Source organism: Bufo bufo, chromosome 3, assembly GCF_905171765.1.
Source record: "Bufo bufo chromosome 3, aBufBuf1.1, whole genome shotgun sequence".
In the NCBI taxonomy this organism is placed as follows: Eukaryota; Metazoa; Chordata; class Amphibia; order Anura; family Bufonidae; genus Bufo; species Bufo bufo.
This window is the reverse complement of record NC_053391.1, coordinates 704,651,405-704,675,450: the sequence shown is the minus strand read 5'-3', so window position 1 is coordinate 704,675,450 and position 24,046 is coordinate 704,651,405. Positions and strand designations below refer to the sequence as shown.

The 24,046-nt window shown below is 44.4% G+C and overlaps 1 protein-coding gene and 1 long non-coding RNA gene across 7 annotated transcripts in view; one reads left to right on the top strand and one right to left on the bottom strand.

Moving 5' to 3' along the window:
* Window positions 1–24,046, top strand: part of HPX (hemopexin) — a 59,514-nt gene that overhangs the window by 19,627 nt on the left and 15,841 nt on the right. For both annotated transcript variants that reach the window (XM_040426698.1, XM_040426697.1), the window contains exons 2-4: window positions 725–795; window positions 1,746–1,823; window positions 8,955–9,097. In XM_040426698.1, coding sequence (XP_040282632.1) covers window positions 725–795; window positions 1,746–1,823; window positions 8,955–9,097 — 292 coding nt within the window. The remainder of the gene's footprint in view (window positions 1–724; window positions 796–1,745; window positions 1,824–8,954; window positions 9,098–24,046) is intronic.
* Window positions 5,299–8,114, bottom strand: LOC120996639. 5 transcript variants are annotated; one of them, XR_005777824.1, is made up of 4 exons: window positions 6,707–7,450; window positions 5,778–6,139; window positions 5,556–5,744; window positions 5,299–5,453 (listed from the first exon to the last, which is right to left on the bottom strand). It is a non-coding gene; the product is annotated as an uncharacterized LOC120996639 (long non-coding RNA). The 5 variants fall into 5 exon arrangements; XR_005777825.1 differs by lacking the exon at window positions 5,299–5,453 and having other exon boundaries at window positions 5,726–5,744; window positions 5,778–5,827; window positions 5,862–6,139; window positions 6,707–7,448; XR_005777823.1 differs by lacking the exon at window positions 5,299–5,453 and having other exon boundaries at window positions 5,554–5,744; window positions 6,707–7,448.

Below are 24,046 nucleotides of genomic sequence, written 5' to 3'. Positions count from 1 at the left end.
GCACACACATTAGTACATACAGTGCACACACATTAGTACATACAGTGCACACACATTAGTACATACAGTGCACACACATTAGTACATACAGTACACACATTAGTACATACAGTGCACACACATTAGTACATACAGTGCACACACATTAGTACATACAGTACACACACATTAGTACATACAGTACACACACATTAGTACATACAGTACACACACATTAGTACATACAGTGTACACACATTAGTACATACAGTACACACATTAGTACATACAGTGCACACACATTAGTACATACAGTGCACACACATTAGTACATACAGTGCACACACATTAGTACATACAGTGTACACACATTAGTACATACAGTGCACACACATTAGTACATACAGTACACACATTAGTACATACAGTGCACACACATTAGTACATACAGTGTACACACATTAGTACATACAGTGCACACACATTAGTACATACAGTGTACACACATTAGTACATACAGTGCACACACATTAGTACATACAGTGCACACACATGTACCTCTGCTGGACCCCTCATGGAAGGGGGGGGCTCTGTTCAGCGTGAGACATGAGGTCACGTGAGACCCTGGAGCTCCCGCCCTTTATCTTCTGCCGCCATCTGCTGGTGAGAGCTGGAAACGTCCCGTGTAATGCTAGCAATCCGCCGACAGATGGCAGAGCATCCACCTGCATCTCCTCTATTACAGGATAAAGGGGAGACACAATGACACCGGTACAAACCTGCACTCCGCCCCTGACCCCGCCTACAGCCTGCCAGGTGAGTGCAGAAACAATGGCCCCTGCTGATGACATCACTGAGAGAATGACGTGAGATCCACTATTACTGCTGACCACCTGCCTGTATATTATATGAGAGGTAGTCACAGCCCCGCCCCCTGCTGATGACATCACTGAGAGAATGACATGAGATCCACTATTACTGCTGACCACCTGCCTGTATATTATATGAGAGGTTGTCACAGCCACGCCCCCTGCTGATGACATCACTGAGAGAATGACATGAGATCCACTATTACTGCTGACCACCTGCCTGTATATTATACGAGAGGTTGTCACAGCCCCGCCCCCTGCTGATGACATCACTGAGAGAATGACGTGAGATCCACTATTACTGCTGACCACCTGCCTGTATATTATATGAGAGGTTGTCACAGCCACGCCCCCTGCTGATGACATCACTGAGAGAATGACGTGAGATCCACTATTACTGCTGACCACCTGCCTGTATATTATATGAGAGGTTGTCACAGCCCCGCCCCCTGCTGATGACATCACTGAGAGAATGACATGAGATCCACTATTACTGCTGACCACCTGCCTGTATATTATATGAGAGGTTGTCACAGCCCCGCCCCCTGCTGATGACATCACTGAGAGAATGACATGAGATCCACTATTACTGCTGACCACCTGCCTGTATATTATATGAGAGGTTGTCACAGCCCCGCCCCCTGCTGATGACATCACTGAGAGAATGACATGAGATCCACTATTACTGCTGACCACCTGCCTGTATATTATATGAGAGGTTGTCACAGCCCCGCCCCCTGCTGATGACATCACTGAGAGAATGACATGAGATCCACTATTACTGCTGACCACCTGCCTGTATATTATATGAGAGGTAGTCACAGCCCCGCCCCTGCTGATGACATCACTGATATAGTGCCGCCTGTGAGGTGAGCTGCATTGGTTTTGTCTCCTCAGGGACGGCGGACCGCTGCTCAGGTGAAGGGTTCGGCGCCATCACTCTGGATGATAAAGGAGTCATGCATTACTTCAGAGGTAAGTCAGTGTCCGGACCGACCGCCATCCTCAGCGGAAGTCCCCCATAATGAAGCAGATGGTGTGTCCACAGCGGTGCCCGGTCCTAGGAGGTGCTGTTAAAGGGGTTTTCTGAGATTTAAAGGGGTCCTCTGACTTCAGCCGCACGCGTGCAGATACTGCGGGCGGAGCTCCGGCTCAGAGTTCTATAGTGTCTCCTCCCTGATATCAGGCAGCACGGTCACCCATCTGCCCCGGCCTAGGGCTGCTCTGCAGTCTGAGCAGTTAGGATCCTGCTTAGTTTAGTCCCTACCTTCAGCTGAGGCGGTACCGATTTTGGTCATTTCTGTGTACCGCTCCTCTGTGCGCCACCACTCTGAGCACACACACCCCTCCTCTGCGCGCTACCGCACTGCGCACACACACCCCTCCTCTGAGCACTACCTCTCTGCGCACACACACCGCTCCTCTGCGCGCTACCGCACTGCGCACACACACCCCTCCTCTGAGCACTACCTCTCTGCGCACACACACCCCTCCTCTGCGCACTACCTCTCTGCGCACACACACTCCTCCTCTGAGCACTACCTCTCTGCGCACACACACCCCTCCTCTGCGCACTACCTCTCTGCGCACACACACCCCTCCTCTGAGCACTACCTCTCTGCGCACACACACCCCTCCTCTGAGCACTACCTCTCTGCGCACACACACCCCTCCTCTGAGCACTACCTCTCTGCGCACACACACCCCTCCTCTGCGCACTACCTCTCTGCGCACACACACCCCTCCTCTGAGCACTACCTCTCTGCGCACACACACCCCTCCTCTGAGCACTACCTCTCTGCGCACACACAACCCTCCTCTGAGCACTACCTCTCTGCGCACACACACCCCTCCTCTGAGCACTACCTCTCTGCGCACACACCGCTCCTCTGAGCACTACCTCTCTGCGCACACACACCCCTCCTCTGAGCACTACCTCTCTGCGCACACACACCCCTCCTCTGAGCACTGCCTCTCTGCGCACACACACCCCTCCTCTGAGCACTACCTCTCTGCGCACACACACCCCTCCTCTGAGCACTACCTCTCTGCGCACACACACCCCTCCTCTGAGCACTACCTCTCTGCGCACACACACCCCTCCTCTGTGCACACAGCTCCGCACACACACCCCTCCTCTGAGCACTACCTCTCTGCGCACACACACCCCTCCTCTGAGCACTACCTCTCTGCGCACACACACCCCTCCTCTGAGCACTACCTCTCTGCGCACACACACCCCTCCTCTGAACACTACCTCTCTGCGCACACACACCCCTCCTCTGTGCACACAGCTCCGCACACACACCCCTCCTCTGAGCACTACCTCTCTGCGCACACACCCCTCCTCTGAGCACTACCTCTCTGCGCGCACACACACCCCTCCTCTGAGCACTACCTCTCTGCGCACACACACCCCTCCTCTGAGCACTACCTCTCTGCGCACACACACCCCTCCTCTGAGCACTACCTCTCTGCGCACACACACCCCTCCTCTGAGCACTACCTCTCTGCGTACACACACCCCTCCTCTGAACACTAACTCTCTGCGCACACACACCCCTCCTCTGTGCACACAGCTCCGCACACACACCCCTCCTCTGAGCACTACCTCTCTGTGCACACACCCCTCCTCTGAGCACTACCTCTCTGCGCACACACACCCCTCCTCTGGGCACTACCTCTCTGCGCACACACACTCCTCCTCTGAGCACTACCTCTCTGCGCACACACACCGCTCCTCTGAGCACTACCTCTCTGCGCACACACACCGCTCCTCTGCGCGCTACCGCACTGCGCACACACACCCCTCCTCTGAGCACTACCTCTCTGCGCACACACACCGCTCCTCTGCGCGCTACCGCACTGCGCACACACACCCCTCCTCTGAGCACTACCTCTCTGCGCACACACACCCCTCCTCTGCGCACTACCTCTCTGCGCACACACACTCCTCCTCTGAGCACTACCTCTCTGCGCACACACACCCCTCCTCTGCGCACTACCTCTCTGCGCACACACACCCCTCCTCTGAGCACTACCTCTCTGCGCACACACACCCCTCCTCTGAGCACTACCTCTCTGCGCACACACACCCCTCCTCTGAGCACTACCTCTCTGCGCACACACACCCCTCCTCTGCGCACTACCTCTCTGCGCACACACACCCCTCCTCTGAGCACTACCTCTCTGCGCACACACACCCCTCCTCTGAGCACTACCTCTCTGCGCACACACACCCCTCCTCTGAGCACTACCTCTCTGCGCACACACACCCCTCCTCTGAGCACTACCTCTCTGCGCACACACCGCTCCTCTGAGCACTACCTCTCTGCGCACACACACCCCTCCTCTGAGCACTACCTCTCTGCGCACACACACCCCTCCTCTGAGCACTGCCTCTCTGCGCACACACACCCCTCCTCTGAGCACTACCTCTCTGCGCACACACACCCCTCCTCTGAGCACTACCTCTCTGCGCACACACACCCCTCCTCTGAGCACTACCTCTCTGCGCACACACACCCCTCCTCTGTGCACACAGCTCCGCACACACACCCCTCCTCTGAGCACTACCTCTCTGCGCACACACACCCCTCCTCTGAGCACTACCTCTCTGCGCACACACACCCCTCCTCTGAGCACTACCTCTCTGCGCACACACACCCCTCCTCTGAACACTACCTCTCTGCGCACACACACCCCTCCTCTGTGCACACAGCTCCGCACACACACCCCTCCTCTGAGCACTACCTCTCTGCGCACACACCCCTCCTCTGAGCACTACCTCTCTGCGCGCACACACACCCCTCCTCTGAGCACTACCTCTCTGCGCACACACACCCCTCCTCTGAGCACTACCTCTCTGCGCACACACACCCCTCCTCTGAGCACTACCTCTCTGCGCACACACACCCCTCCTCTGAGCACTACCTCTCTGCGTACACACACCCCTCCTCTGAACACTAACTCTCTGCGCACACACACCCCTCCTCTGTGCACACAGCTCCGCACACACACCCCTCCTCTGAGCACACAGCTCCGCACACACACCCCTCCTCTGAGCACTACCTCTCTGTGCACACACCCCTCCTCTGAGCACTACCTCTCTGCGCACACACACCCCTCCTCTGGGCACTACCTCTCTGCGCACACACACTCCTCCTCTGAGCACTACCTCTCTGCGCACACACACCCCTCCTCTGAGCACTATCTCTCTGCGCACACACACCCCTCCTCTGAGCACTACCTCTCTGCGCACACACACCCCTCCTCTGAGCACTACCTCTCTGCGCACACACACCCCTCCTCTGAGCACTACCTCTCTGCGCACACACACTCCTCCTCTGAGCACTACCTCTCTGTGCACACACCCCTCCTCTGAGCACTACCTCTCTGCGCACACACACCCCTCCTCTGAGCACTATCTCTCTGCGCACACACACCCCTCCTCTGAGCACTACCTCTCTGCGCACACACACCCCTCCTCTGAGCACTACCTCTCTGCGCACACACACCCCTCCTCTGAGCACTACCTCTCTGCGCACACACACCCCTCCTCTGGGCACTACCTCTCTGCGCACACACCGCTCCTCTGAGCACTACCTCTCTGCGCGCACACACCCCTCCTCTGTGCACACAGCTCCGCACACACACCCCTCCTCTGAGCACACAGCTCCGCACACACACCCCTCCTCTGAGCACTACCTCTCTGCGCACACACCGCTCCTCTGAGCACTACCTCTCTGCGCACACACACCCCTCCTCTGTGCACACAGCTCCGCACACACACCCCTCCTCTGTGCACACAGCTCCGCACACACACCCCTCCTCTGAGCACTACCTCTCTGCGCACACACACCCCTCCTCTGTGCACACAGCTCCGCACACACACCCCTCCTCTGTGCACACAGCTCCGCACACACACACCTCCTCTGAGCACTACCTCTCTGCGCACACACCGCTCCTCTGAGCACTACCTCTCTGCGCACACACCCCTCCTCTGAGCACTACCTCTCTGCGCACACACACCCCTCCTCTGTGCACACAGCTCCGCACACACACCCCTCCTCTGTGCACACAGCTCCGCACACACACCCCTCCTCTGAGCACTACCTCTCTGTGCACACACACCCCTCCTCTGAGCACTACCTCTCTGCGCAAACACACCCCTCCTCTGAGCACTACCTCTCTGCGCACACACACCCCTCCTCTGAGCACTACCTCTCTGTGCACACACCGCTCCTCTGAGCACTACCTCTCTGCGCACACACCGCTCCTCTGAGCACTACCTCTCTGCGCACACACACCCCTCCTCTGTGCACACAGCTCCGCACACACACTCCTCCTCTGAGCACTACCTCTCTGTGCACACACCCCTCCTCTGAGCACTACCTCTCTGCGCACACACACCCCTCCTCTGAGCACTACCTCTCTGTGCACACACACCCCTCCTCTGAGCACTACCTCTCTGCGCACACACACCCCTCCACTGAGCACTACCTCTCTGTGCACACACCCCTCCTCTGAGCACTACCTCTCTGCGCACACACACTCCTCCTCTGAGCACTACCTCTCTGTGCACACACCCCTCCTCTGAGCACTACCTCTCTGCGCACACACACCCCTCCTCTGAGCACTACCTCTCTGCGCACACACACCCCTCCTCTGAGCACTACCTCTCTGCGCACACACACCCCTCCTCTGAGCACTACCTCTCTGCGCACACACACCCCTCCTCTGAGCACTACCTCTCTGCGCACACACACCCCTCCTCTGAGCACTACCTCTCTGCGCACACACACCCCTCCTCTGATCACTACCTCTCTGCGCACACACACCCCTCCTCTGAGCACTACCTCTCTGCGCACAAACACCCCTCCTCTGAGCACTACCTCTCTGCGCACACACCGCTCCTCTGAGCACTACCTCTCTGCGCACACACCTCTCCTCTGAGCACTACCTCTCTGCGCACACACACCCCTCCTCTGTGCACACAGCTCCGCACACACACCCCTCCTCTGAGCACTATCTCTCTGCGCACACACCGCTCCTCTGAGCACTACCTCTCTGCGCACACACCGCTCCTCTGAGCACTACCTCTCTGCGCACACACCCCTCCTCTGAGCACTACCTCTCTGCGCACACACACCCCTCCTCTGTGCACACAGCTCCGCACACACACCCCTCCTCTGTGCACACAGCTCCGCACACACACCCCTCCTCTGAGCACTACCTCTCTGTGCACACACACCCCTCCTCTGAGCACTACCTCTCTGCGCAAACACACCCCTCCTCTGAGCACTACCTCTCTGCGCACACACACCCCTCCTCTGAGCACTACCTCTCTGTGCACACACCGCTCCTCTGAGCACTACCTCTCTGCGCACACACCGCTCCTCTGAGCACTACCTCTCTGCGCACACACACCCCTCCTCTGTGCACACAGCTCCGCACACACACTCCTCCTCTGAGCACTACCTCTCTGTGCACACACCCCTCCTCTGAGCACTACCTCTCTGCGCACACACACCCCTCCTCTGAGCACTACCTCTCTGTGCACACACACCCCTCCTCTGAGCACTACCTCTCTGCGCACACACACCCCTCCACTGAGCACTACCTCTCTGTGCACACACCCCTCCTCTGAGCACTACCTCTCTGCGCACACACACCCCTCCTCTGAGCACTACCTCTCTGTGCACACACCCCTCCTCTGAGCACTACCTCTCTGCGCACACACACCCCTCCTCTGAGCACTACCTCTCTGCGCACACACACCCCTCCTCTGAGCACTACCTCTCTGCGCACACACACCCCTCCTCTGAGCACTACCTCTCTGCGCACACACACCCCTCCTCTGAGCACTACCTCTCTGCGCACACACACCCCTCCTCTGAGCACTACCTCTCTGCGCACACACACCCCTCCTCTGATCACTACCTCTCTGCGCACACACACCCCTCCTCTGAGCACTACCTCTCTGCGCACAAACACCCCTCCTCTGAGCACTACCTCTCTGCGCACACACCGCTCCTCTGAGCACTACCTCTCTGCGCACACACCTCTCCTCTGAGCACTACCTCTCTGCGCACACACACCCCTCCTCTGTGCACACAGCTCCGCACACACACCCCTCCTCTGAGCACTATCTCTCTGCGCACACACCGCTCCTCTGAGCACTACCTCTCTGCGCACACACACCCCTCCTCTGTGCACACAGCTCCGCACACACACCCCTCCTCTGAGCGCTACCTCTCTGCGCACACACACTCCTCCTCTGAGCACTACCTCTCTGCGCACACACACCCCTCCTCTGAGCACTACCTCTCTGCGCACACACACCCCTCCTCTGAGCGCTACCTCTCTGCGCGCACACACCCCTCCTCTGAGCACTACCTCTCTGCGCACACACACCCCTCCTCTGAGCGCTACCTCTCTGCGCGCACACACCCCTCCTCTGAGCGCTACCTCTCTGCGCACACACACCCCTCTTCTGCGCGCTACCGCTCTTCACACAAACGGCTCCTCTGCACACTACTGCTCCTCTGCACACTACTGCTCCTCTGCACACTACCGCTCCTCTGCACACTACCGCTCCTCTGCACACTACCGCTCCTCTGCACACTACTGCTCCTCTGCACACTACTGCTCCTCTGCACACTACTGCTCCTCTGCACACTACTGCTCCTCTGCACACTACTGCTCCTCTGCACACTACTGCTCCTCTGCACACTACTGCTCCTCTGCACACTACCGCTCCTCTGCACACTATCGCTCCTCTGCACACTATCGCTCCTCTGCACACTATCGCTGTGCACACACACTGCTCCTCTGCACACTACCGCTCTTCACACACCACTCCTCTGCACACTATTGCTCTGCACACACACCGCTCCTCTGCACACAAACCGCTCTGCACACACACTGCTCCTTTGTGCGCTACCTCTCTTCACACTGCTCCTCTGTGTGCTACCGCTCTGCACACTGCTCCTCTGCGCGGTACTACACTCACGGTTCGGTCACTGCACAGAGGTGGCCGCAGAACAGTGTCAGGAGCGGGAGGGCTGATGTTGTGGTTCAGGGACTGATGTTCTTCACTTTCAGGGGATTCTGTGTGGATGGGATTCCAGGGACCAACACAACATCTCAATAAGACCTTTCCTGGAATGACTGGACCTGTAGATGCTGCATTCAGGAACCACAATGAGAACAGAGCCCTAGAACATCAGAGAACCTACCTGTTCAAGGTGAGACGCAACGTCCACGACCTCAATATGCTGGGTACAACGTTATATACAGTACAGTCAGCGATCGGTACATTATACAGTACAGTCAGCGATCGGTACATTATATATGTACAGTACAGTCAGCGATCAGTACATTATATATACAGTACAGTCAGCGATCAGTACATTATATATATATATACAGTACAGTCAGCGATTGGTACATTATATATATAGTACAGTCAGCGATCGGTACATTATATATGTACAGTACAGTCAGCGATCGGTACATTATATATATATATATACACACACACACAGTACAGTCAGCGATCGGTACATTATATATACAGTGCATATATATATATATATTATATACACACACAGTACAGACCAAAAGTTTGGACACACCTTCTCATTCAAAGAGTTTTCTTTATTTTCATGACTATGAAGGCATCAAAACTATGAATTAACACATGTGGAATTATATACATAACAAACAAGTGTGAAACAACTGAAAATATGTCATATTCTAGGTTCTTCAAAGTAGCCACCTTTTGCTTTGATTACTGCTTTGCACACTCTTGGCATTCTCTTGATGAGCTTCAAGAGGTAGTCCCCTGAAATGGTCTTCACTTCACAGGTGTGCCCTGTCAGGTTTAATAAGTGGGATTTCTTGCCTTATAAATGGGGTTGGGACCATCAGTTGCGTTGAGGAGAAGTCAGGTGGATACACAGCTGATAGTCCTACTGAATAGACTGTTAGAATTTGTATTATGGCAAGAAAAAAGCAGCTAAGTAAAGAAAAACGAGTGGCCATCATTACTTTAAGAAATGAAGGTCAGTCAGTCAGCCGAAAAATTGGGAAAACTTTGAAAGTAAGGGCTATTTGACCATGAAGGAGAGTGATGGGGTGCTGCGCCAGATGACCTGGCCTCCACAGTCACCGGACCTGAACCCAATCGAGATGGTTTGGGGTGAGCTGGACCGCAGAGTGAAGGCAAAAGGGCCAACAAGTGCTAAGCATCTCTGGGAACTCCTTCAAGACTGTTGGAAGACGATTTCAGGGGACTACCTCTTGGAGCTCATCAAGAGAATGCCAAGAGTGTGCAAAGCAGTAATCAAAGCAAAAGGTGGCTACTTTGAAGACCCTGGAATATGACATATTTTCAGTTGTTTCACACTTGTTTGTTATGTATATAATTCCACATGTGTTAATTCATAGTTTTGATGTCTTCATAGTCATGAAAATAAAGAAAACTCTTTGAATGAGAAGGTGTGTCCAAACTTTTGGTCTGTTCTGTATATATACACACAATACAGTCAGCGATCAGTACATTATATATACAGTACAGTCAGCGATCGGTACATTATATATATATATATATATACACACACACTACAGTCAGCGATCAGTACAATATATATATATATATATATATATATACACAGTACAGTCAGCGATTGGTACATTATATATACAGTACAGTCAGCGATTGGTACATTATATACACAGTACAGTCAGCGATCGGTACTTTATATATATACAGTACAGTCAGCGATTGGTACATTATATATACAGTACAGTCAGCGATTGGTACATTATATACACAGTACAGTCAGCAATCGGTACATTATATATACAGTCAGCGATCGGTAATATATATATATATATACACACAGTACAGTCAGCGATCGGTATATTATATATACAGTACAGTCAGCGATCGGTAATATATATATATATATATATATTACCGATCGCTGACTATACTGTATATATAATGTACCGATCACTGACTGTACTGTATATATATATATAATGTACTGATCGCTGACTGTATTGTGTGTGTGTATATATATATATATATATATATATATTACCGATCGCTGACTGTACTGTGTATATAATGTACCAATCGCTGACTGTACTGTATATATAATGTACCAATCGCTGACTGTACTGTATATATATATAGTACCGATCGCTGACTGTACTGTATATATAATGTACCGATCGCTGACTGTACTGTATATATATATATATATATATATATAGTACCGATCGCTGACTGTACTGTATATATAATGTACCAATCGCTGACTGTACTGTGTATATATATATATATATATATATATATATATAGTACCGATCGCTGACTGTACTGTATATATAATGTACCGATCGCTGACTGTATTGTGTGTGTATATATATATTACCGATCGCTGACTGTACTGTGTATATAATGTACCAATCGCTGACTGTACTGTATATATATATATAATGTACTGATCGCTGACTGTATTGTGTGTGTGTATATATATATATATATATATATATTACCGATCGCTGACTGTACTGTGTATATAATGTACCAATCGCTGACTGTACTGTATATATAATGTACCAATCGCTGACTGTACTGTGTATATATATATATATATATATAGTACCGATCGCTGACTGTACTGTATATATAATGTACCGATCGCTGACTGTACTGTATATATATATATATATATATAGTACCGATCGCTGACTGTACTGTATATATAATGTACCAATCGCTGACTGTACTGTGTATATATATATATAGTACCGATCGCTGACTGTACTGTATATATAATGTACCGATCGCTGACTGTATTGTGTGTGTGTATATATATATATATTACCGATCGCTGACTGTACTGTGTATATAATGTACCAATCGCTGACTGTACTGTATATATAATGTACCAATCGCTGACTGTACTGTATATATATATATATATATATATATATAGTACCGATCGCTGACTGTACTGTATATATAATGTACCAATCGCTGACTGTACTGTGTATATATATATATATATATATATATATAGTACCGATCGCTGACTGTACTGTATATATAATGTACCGATCGCTGACTGTATTGTGTGTTTGTATATATATATATATATATATATATATAGTACCGATCGCTGACTGTACTGTATATATAATGTACCAATCGCTGACTGTACTGTATATATATATATATATATATATAGTACCGATCGCTGACTGTACTGTATATATAATGTACCGATCGCTGACTGTACTGTATATATATATATATATATAGTACCGATCGCTGACTGTACTGTATATATAATGTACCGATCGCTGACTGTACTGCATATATATATATATATATATAGTACCGATCGCTGACTGTACTGTATATATAATGTACCAATCGCTGACTGTACTGTGTATATATATATATATATATATATATATATATAGTACCGATCGCTGACTGTACTGTATATATAATGTACCGATCGCTGACTGTATTGTGTGTGTATATATATATTACCGATCGCTGACTGTACTGTGTATATAATGTACCAATCGCTGACTGTACTGTATATATATATATAATGTACTGATCGCTGACTGTATTGTGTGTGTGTATATATATATATATATATATATATTACCGATCGCTGACTGTACTGTGTATATAATGTACCAATCGCTGACTGTACTGTATATATAATGTACCAATCGCTGACTGTACTGTGTATATATATATATATATATATATAGTACCGATCGCTGACTGTACTGTATATATAATGTACCGATCGCTGACTGTACTGTATATATATATATATATATAGTACCGATCGCTGACTGTACTGTATATATAATGTACCAATCGCTGACTGTACTGTGTATATATATATATAGTACCGATCGCTGACTGTACTGTATATATAATGTACCGATCGCTGACTGTATTGTGTGTGTGTATATATATATATATATATATATATTACCGATCGCTGACTGTACTGTGTATATAATGTACCAATCGCTGACTGTACTGTATATATAATGTACCAATCGCTGACTGTACTGTATATATATATATATATATATATATATATATATATATAGTACCGATCGCTGACTGTACTGTATATATAATGTACCAATCGCTGACTGTACTGTGTATATATATATATATATATATATAGTACCGATCGCTGACTGTACTGTATATATAATGTACCGATCGCTGACTGTATTGTGTGTGTGTATATATATATATATATATATATATATATATAGTACCGATCGCTGACTGTACTGTATATATAATGTACCAATCGCTGACTGTACTGTATATATATATATATATATATATAGTACCGATCGCTGACTGTACTGTATATATAATGTACCGATCGCTGACTGTACTGTATATATATATATATATATAGTACCGATCGCTGACTGTACTGTATATATAATGTACCGATCGCTGACTGTACTGCATATATATATATATATATATATAGTACCGATCGCTGACTGTACTGTATATATAATGTACCAATCGCTGACTGTACTGTGTATATATATATATACACTGCTCAAAAAAATAAAGGGAACACTTAAACAACACAATGTAACTCCAAGTCAATCACACTTCTGTGAAATCAAACTGTCCACTTAGGAAGCAGCACTGAGTGACAATCAATTTCACATGCTGTTGTGCAAATGGGATAGACAACAGGTGGAAATTATAGGCAATTAGCAAGACACCCCCAATAAAGGAGTGGTTCTGCAGGTGGTGACCACAGACCACTTCTCAGTTCCTATGCTTCCTGGCTGATGTTTTGAATGCTGGCGGTGCTTTCACTCTAGTGGTAGCATGAGACGGAGTCTACAACCCACACAAGTGGCTCAGGTAGTGCAGCTTATCCAGGATGGCACATCAATGCGAGCTGTGGCAAGAAGGTTTGCTGTGTCTGTCAGAGTAGTGTCCAGAGCATGGAGGCGCTACCAGGAGACAGGCCAGTACATCAGGAGACGTGGAGGAGGCCGTAGGAGGGCAACAACCCAGCAGCAGGACCGCTACCTCTGCCTTTGTGCAAGGAGGAACAGGAGGAGCACTGCCAGAGCCCTGCAAAATGACCTCCAGCAGGCCACAAATGTGCATGTGTCTGCTCAAACGGTCAGAAACAGACTCCATGAGGGTGATATGAGGGCCCAACGTCCACAGGTGGGGGTTGTGCTTACAGCTAAACACCGTGCAGGACGTTTGGCATTTGCCAGAGAACACCAAGATTGGCAAATTCGCCACTGGCGCCCTGTGCTCTTCACAGATAAAAGCAGGTTCACACTGAGCAATGTGACAGACGTGACAGAGTCTTGAGACGCCGTGGAGAACGTTCTGCTGCCTGCAACATCCTCCAGCATGACCGCTTTGGCATTGGGTCAGTAATGGTGTGGGGTGGCATTTCTTTGGAGGGCCGCACAGCCCTCCATGTGCTCGCCAGAGGTAGCCTGACTGCCATTAGGTACCGAGATGAAATCCTCAGACCCCTTGTGAGACCATATGCTGGTGCGGTTGGCCCTGGGTTCCTCCTAATGCAAGACAATGCTAGACCTCATGTGGCTGGAGTGTGTCAGCAGTTCCTGCAAGACGAAGGCATTGATGCTATGGACTGGCCCGCCCGTTCCCCAGATCTGAATCCAATTGAGCACATCTGGGACATCATGTCTCGCTCTATCCACCAACGTCACGTTGCACCACAGACTGTCCAGGAGTTGGCAGATGCTTTAGTCCAGGTCTGGGAGGAGATCCCTCAGGAGACCGTCCGCCACCTCATCAGGAGCATGCACAGGCGTTGTATGGAGGACATACAGGCACGTGGAGGCCACACACACTACTGAGCCTCATTTTGACTTGTTTTAAGGACATTACATCAAAGTTGGATCAGCCTGTTGTGTGTTTTTCCAATTTAATTTTGAGTGTGACTCCAAATCCAGACCTCCATGGGTTGAAAAATTAGATTTCCATTTTTTTATTTTTGTGTGATTTTGTTGTCAGCACATTCAACTATGTAAAGAACAAAGTATTTCAGAAGAATATTTAATTAATTCAGATCTAGGATGTGTTATTTTTGTGTTCCCTTTATTTTTTTGAGCAGTGTATATATATATATATAGTACCGATCGCTGACTGTACTGTATATATAATGTACCGATCGCTGACTGTATTGTGTGTGTATATATATATATATATAATATATATATATATACATACATACACAATACAGTCAGCGATCGGTACATTATATATACACAGTACAGTCAGCGATCGGTACATTATATATATTGTAGGGGTTAGCTCTTCTCCGGGGGTCATTCACACAAATATCTTTGCCAGGCACCAGGTTTCAGGTCCAAACCGTGCATTTATTGTGCACACTCCAACCAATACAGGTCATCATGAAGTCGCAGCTTCACCTAACACATGTGACATCCACATAAAATAATAAACACTTGCCCGTCCAGGCTCTAACTAACACAGAGTTTCCTGACTCACCTAAAGTCACAGTTCACACCCTGTGAACACAAGCGGCTTTCTCAGCCAATGTCCCACAGCCTCCAGTCCAGTGTCTCAGCACACATGGGGAATAGTGGTCTCTCAGCCCTCCTGGCTTGGACCACACCGAGCCTCCAGGCCTCTGTCCACAGGTAACACACTACCCCTCTCTGACACTCTTGGAGGTGCCTTATGCCAGCCTGATTACTTCCAGCTGGTCTCGCCTGTGGTGGAATAGGGGTGTGGACCGAACTATCCACCCCTTCCTTGCCTCTAACCTGAGTGAGACCTGTCACTGTCTCACAATATATATATATGTATATATATATATATATACAGTACAGTCAGCGATCGGTACATTATATATACAGTACAGTCAGCGATCGGTACATTATATATACAGTACAGTCAGCGATCGGTAATATATATATATATATATACACAATACAGTCAGCGATCGGTACATTATATATACAGTACAGTCAGCGATCGGTACATTATATATACAGTACAGTCAGCGATCGGTAATATATATATATATATATATACACAATACAGTCAGCGATCGGTACATTATATATACAGTACAGTCAGCGATCGGTACATTATATATACAGTACAGTCAGCGATCGGTACATTATATATATATATATATACAATACAGTCAGCGATTGGTACATTATATATATATATACAATACAGTCAGCGATCGGTACATTATATATATATATATATATACACAATACAGTCAGCGATCGGTACATTATATATATATATATATATACAATACAGTCAGCGATCGGTACATTATATATATATATATATATATATATATATATACAATACAGTCAGCGATCGGTACATTATATATATATATATATATACAGTACAGTCAGCGATCGGTACATTATATATACAGTACAGTCAGCGATCGGTAATATATATATATATATACACAATACAGTCAGCGATTGGTACATTATATATACAGTACAGTCAACGATCGGTAATATATATATATATATACAGTACAGTCAGCGATCGGTACATTATATATACAGTACAGTCAGCGATCGGTAATATATATATATATATATATATATATATACACAATACAGTCAGCGATCGGTACATTATATATACAGTACAGTCAGCGATCGGTACATTATATATACAGTACAGTCAGCGATCGGTACATTATATATATATATATATATATACAATACAGTCAGCGATCGGTACATTATATATATATATATATATATATACACAATACAGTCAGCGATCGGTACATTATATATATATATATATACAGTACAGTCAGCGATCGGTACATTATATATATATATATATATATATACAGTACAGTCAGCGATCGGTACATTATATATACAGTACAGTCAGCGATCGGTAATATATATATATATATATATATATACACAATACAGTCAGCGATCGGTACATTATATATACAGTACAGTCAGCGATCAGTAATATATATATATATACAGTACAGTCAGCGATCGGTACATTATATATACAGTACAGTCAGCGATCGGTACATTATATATATATATACAATACAGTCAGCGATCGGTACATTATATATATATATATATATATATACAGTACAGTCAGCGATCGGTACATTATATATATATATACAATACAGTCAGCGATCGGTACATTATATATATATATATATATACAGTACAGTCAGCGATCGGTACATTATATATATATATATATATACAGTACAGTCAGCGATCGGTACATTATATATACAGTACAGTCAGCGATCGGTACATTATATATATATATATATACAGTACAGTCAGCGATCGGTACATTATATATACAGTACAGTCAGCAATCGGTACATTATATATATATATATATATATACACAGTACAGTCAGCGATCGGTACATTATATATATATATATATACAGTACAGTCAGCGATCGGTACATTATATATACAGTACAGTCAGCGATCGGTACATTATATACAATACAGTACAGTCAGCGATCAGTACATTATATATATATATATATATATATATACACACACACTACAGTCAGCGATCAGTACAATATATATATATATAGATATACACAGTACAGTCAGCGATTGGTACATTATATATACAGTACAGTCAGCGATTGGTACATTATATACACAGTACAGTCATCGATCGGTACTTTATATATATATATATATACAGTACAGTCAGCAATTGGTACATTATATATACAGTACAGTCAGCGATTGGTACATTATATACACAGTACAGTCAGCAATCGGTACATTATATATACAGTCAGCGATCGGTAATATATATATATATATACACACAGTACAGTCAGCGATCGGTATATTATATATACAGTACAGTCAGCGATAGGTAATATATATATATATATTACCGATCGCTGACTATACTGTATATATAATGTACCGATCACTGACTGTACTGTATATATATATAATGTACTGATCGCTGACTGTATTGTGTGTGTGTGTATATATATATATATATATATATATTACCGATCGCTGACTGTACTGTGTATATAATGTACCAATCGCTGACTGTACTGTATATATAATGTACCAATTGCTGACTGTACTGTGTATATATATATATATATATATATATAGTACCGATCGCTGACTGTACTGTATATATAATGTACCGATCGCTGACTGTACTGTATATATATATATATATATATAGTACCGATCGCTGACTGTACTGTATATATAGAAACATAGAAACATAGAAACATAGAATGTGTCGGCAGATAAGAACCATTTGGCCCATCTAGTCTGCCCAATATACTGAATACTATGGATAGCCCCCGGCCCTATCTTATATGAAGGATGGCCTTATGCCTATCCCATGCATGCTTAAACCCCTTCACTGTATTTGCAGCTACCACTTCTGCAGGAAGGCTATTCCATGCATCCACTACTCTCTCAGTAAAGTAATACTTCCTTATATTACTTTTAAACCTTTGCCCCTCTAATTTAAAACTGTGTCCTCTTGTGGTAGTTTTTCTTCTTTTAAATATGCTCTCCTCCTTTACCGAGTTGATTCCCTTTATGTATTTAAAAGTTTCTATCATATCCCCTCTGTCTCTTCTTTCTTCCAAGCTATACATGTTAAGGTCCTTTAACCTTTCCTGGTAAGTTTTATCCTGCAATCCATGTACTAGTTTAGTAGCTCTTCTCTGAACTCTCTCTAGAGTATCTATATCCTTCTGGAGATATGGCCTCCAGTACTGCGCACAATACTCCAAGTGAGGTCTCACCAGTGTTCTGTACAGCGGCATAAGCACTTCACTCTTTCTACTGCTTATACCTCTCCCTATACATCCAAGCATTCTGCTGGCATTTCGTGCTGCTCTATTACATTGTCTTCCCACCTTTAAGTCTTCTGAAATAATTACTCCTAAATCCCTTTCCTCAGATACTGAGGTCAGGACTGTGTCAAATATTCTATATTCTGCCCTTGGGTTTTTACGCCCCAGGTGCATTATCTTGCACTTATCCACATTAAATTTCAGTTTCCAGAGTTCTGACCATTCTTCTAGTTTTCCTAAATCCTTTTCCATTTGGCGTTTCCCTCCAGGAACATCAACCCTGTTACATATCTTTGTGTCATCAGCAAAAAGACAAACCTTACCAGCGAGGCCTTTTGCAATATCACTTATGAAGATATTAAACAAAATTGGTCCCAGTACAGATCCCTGTGGAACCCCACTGGTAACATGACCTTGTTTTGAATGTTCTCCATTGACTACCACCCTCTGTTGTCTGTCACTCAGCCACTGCCTAATCCACTCAACAATATGGGAGTCCATGCTCAAAGACTGCAGTTTATTGATAAGTCTTCTATGTGGGACAGTGTCAAAAGCCTTACTAAAATCTAGATATGCGATGTCTACTGCACCTCCACCGTCTATTATTTTAGTCACCCAGTCAAAAAAATCTATAAGATTTGTTTGACATGATCTCCCTGAAGTAAACCCATGTTGTTTTTCATCTTGCAATCCATGGGATTTTAGATGTTCCACAATCCTATCCTTTAATAGGGTTTCCATTAATTTGCCTACTATTGATGTCAGACTCACTGGTCTATAGTTGCTCGATTCCTCCCTACTACCTTTCTTGTGAATGGGCACGACATTTGCCAATTTCCAATCTTCCGGGACGACTCCTGTTACTAATGATTGGTTAAATAAATCTGTTAACGGTTTTGCCAGCTCACCACTAAGCTCTTTTAATAATTTTGGGTGTATCTCATCAGGCCCCTGTGACTTATTTGTCTTCACCTTAGACAGCAAACTTAGAACATCTTCCTCTGTAAAGATACATGCATCAAACGATTTATTAGTCATTCTTTCTAGTGGAGGTCCTTCTCCTTTTTCTTTTGTAAAAACTGAACAGAAGTATTCATTAAGGCAGTCGGCTAGCCCTTTATTCTCTTCTACATACCTTCCGTCCTTTGTTTTTAATTTAGTTATTCCTTGTTTTAATTTCCTTTTTTCATTTATATATCTGAAGAATGTCTTATCCCCTTTTTTCATAGACTGAGCTAGTTTTTCTTCTGCCTGCGCTTTAGAAGTTCTTATAACTTGCTTGGCCTCTCTCTGCCTAATCTTGTAGATTTCCTTATCTTCATTGCTCTGGGTTTTTTTATAATTACAAAATGCTAGCTTTTTATTTTTAATGATTTGGGCCACTTCTGCTGAGTACCACAGTGGTCTCCTCCTTTTTTTGCTTTTACTGACAAGTCTAATGCAATTTTCTGTTGCCTTCAATAATGCACCTTTTAAGTAGTCCCATTTCTCCTGGACTCCATGTAATCCGTTCCAGTCTGATAAGGACTCATTTATGACTAATTTCATTTTTGAAAAGTCTGTTTTTCTAAAATCTAAAACTTTTGTTTTTGTGTGGTGGGACTCTTTCACAGTTCTTATATTAAACCACACTGACTGGTGATCACTAGATCCCAAGGTTTCGCCTACAATGACATCATATACCGAATCCCCGTTTGTGAATACCAAATCCAAAATGGCCTCCCTCCGGGTTGGCTCCTCAACCACTTGTTGTAGAGATAACCCCAGTAGGGAATTTAGAATATCTGTACTCCTGGTAGAACTTGCTATTTTGGTTTTCCAGTTTATATCTGGAAGATTGAAATCTCCATAATGATAACTTCTCCTTTTATTGTCATTTTAGCTATTTCTTCAACTAGTAGATCATCTAGTTCTTTAACTTGACCAGGTGGTCTATATATCACACCTACACGAGTTACTGCATGGTTAGCAAACTGCAATGTAACCCAAACTGACTCTATGTTGGCCTCACCAACTTGTATTAGGTTAGATTTAATGCTATCTTTCACATACAGGGCCACTCCTCCTCCTTTCTTGCCTTCTCTGTCTCTTCTGTATAAAGAGCACCCTGGTATGGTTATGTCCCAGTCATTTCTTTCATTAAACCATGTCTCCGTAACAGCCACTAAATCTACATTCTCAGATGCCATTATTGACCCAAGTTCATTGATTTTTTTACCTAAACTGCGAGCATTTGTAGACAGGACTCTGAGCTTATAATGTACCAATCGCTGACTGTACTGTGTATATATATATATAGTACCGATCGCTGACTGTACTGTATATATAATGTACCGATCGCTGACTGTATTGTGTGTATATATATATATATATATATATATATATATTACCGATCGCTGACTGTACTGTGTATATAATGTACCAATCGCTGACTGTACTGTATATATAATGTACCAATCGCTGACTGTACTGTATATATATATATATATATATATATAGTACCGATCGCTGACTGTACTGTATATATAATGTACCAATCGCTGACTGTACTGTGTGTATATATATATATATATATATATATATAGTACCGATCGCTGACTGTACTGTATATATAATGTACCGATCGCTGACTGTATTGTGTGTGTGTATATATATATATATATATAGTACCGATCGCTGACTGTACTGTATATATAATGTACCAATCGCTGACTGTACTGTATATATATATATATATATATATATAGTACCGATCGCTGACTGTACTGTATATATAATGTACCGATCGCTGACTGTACTGTATATATATATATATATATATAGTACCGATCGCTGACTGTACTGTATATATAATGTACCGATCGCTGACTGTACTGCATATATATATATATATAGTACCGATCGCTGACTGCACTGTATATATAATGTACCAATCGCTGACTGTACTGTGTATATATATATATATATATATATATATATATAGTACCGATCGCTGACTGTACTGTATATATAATGTACCGATCGCTGACTGTATTGTGTGTGTATATATATATATATATATATATTATATATATATATACATACATACACAATACAGTCAGCGATCGGTACATTATATATACACAGTACAGTCAGCGATCGGTACATTATATATATTGTAGGGGTTAGCTCTTCTCCGGGGGTCATTCACACAAATATCTTTGCCAGGCACCAGGTTTCAGGTCCAAACCGTGCATTTATTGTGCACACTCCAACCAATACAGGTCATCATGAAGTCGCAGCTTCACCTAACACATGTGACATCCACATAAAATAATAAACACTTGCCCGTCCAGGCTCTAACTAACACAGAGTTTCCTGACTCACCTAAAGTCACAGTTCACACCCTGTGAACACAAGCGGCTTTCTCAGCCAATGTCCCACAGCCTCCAGTCCAGTGTCTCAGCACACATGGGGAATAGTGGTCTCTCAGCCCTCCTGGCTTGGACCACACCGAGCCTCCAGGCCTCTGTCCACAGGTAACACACTACCCCTCTCTGACACTCTTGGAGGTGCCTTATGCCAGCCTGATTACTTCCAGCTGGTCTCGCCTGTGGTGGAATAGGGGTGTGGACCGAACTATCCACCCCTTCCTTGCCTCTAACCTGAGTGAGACCTGTCACTGTCTCACAATATATATATATGTATATATATATATATATACAGTACAGTCAGCGATCGGTACATTATATATACAGTACAGTCAGCGATCGGTACATTATATATACAGTACAGTCAGCGATCGGTAATATATATATATATATATACACAATACAGTCAGCGATCGGTACATTATATATACAGTACAGTCAGCGATCGGTACATTATATATACAGTACAGTCAGCGATCGGTACATTATATATATATATATATATATACAATACAGTCAGCGATCGGTACACTATATATATATACAGTACAGTCAGCGATCGGTACATTATATATATATATATATATATACAGTACAGTCAGCGATCGGTACATTATATATACAGTACAGTCAGCGATTGGTACATTATATATACAGTACAGTCAGCGATCGGTACATTATATATATATATATATACAATACAGTCAGCGATCGGTACATTATATATATATATATATATATATATACAATACAGTCAGCGATCGGTACATTATATATATATATATATACAGTACAGTCAGCGATCGGTACATTATATATATATATATACAGTACAGTCAGCGATCGGTACATTATATATACAGTACAGTCAGCGATCGGTAATATATATATATATATATATATATATATATACACAATACAGTCAGCGATCGGTACATTATATATACAGTACAGTCAGCGATCGGTAATATATATATATATACAGTACAGTCAGCGATCGGTACATTATATATACAGTACAGTCAGCGATCGGTACATTATATATACAGTACAGTCAGCGATCGGTAATATATATATATATATATATATATACACAATACAGTCAGCGATCGGTACATTATATATACAGTACAGTCAGCGATCGGTACATTATATATACAGTACAGTCAGCGATCGGTACATTATATATATATATATACAATACAGTCAGCGATCGGTACATTATATATATATATATATACAGTACAGTCAGCGATCGGTACATTATATATATATATATATATATATATATATATACAGTACAGTCAGCGATCGGTACATTATATATACAGTACAGTCAGCGATCGTTAATATATATATATATACACACAATACAGTCAGCGATCGGTACATTATATATACAGTACAGTCAGCGATCGGTAATATATATATATATACAGTACAGTCAGCGATCGGTACATTATATATACAGTACATTCAGCGATCGGTACATTATATATATATATATATATATACAATACAGTCAGCGATCGGTACATTATATACATATATATATATATATATATATATACAATACAGTCAGCGATCGGTACATTATATATATATATATATACAGTACAGTCAGCGATCGGTACATTATATATATATATATATATATACAGTACAGTCAGCGATCGGTACATTATATATACAGTACAGTCAGCGATCGGTAATATATATATATATATATACACAATACAGTCAGCGATCGGTACATTATATATACAGTACAGTCAGCGATCGGTAATATATATATATATATATACAGTACAGTCAG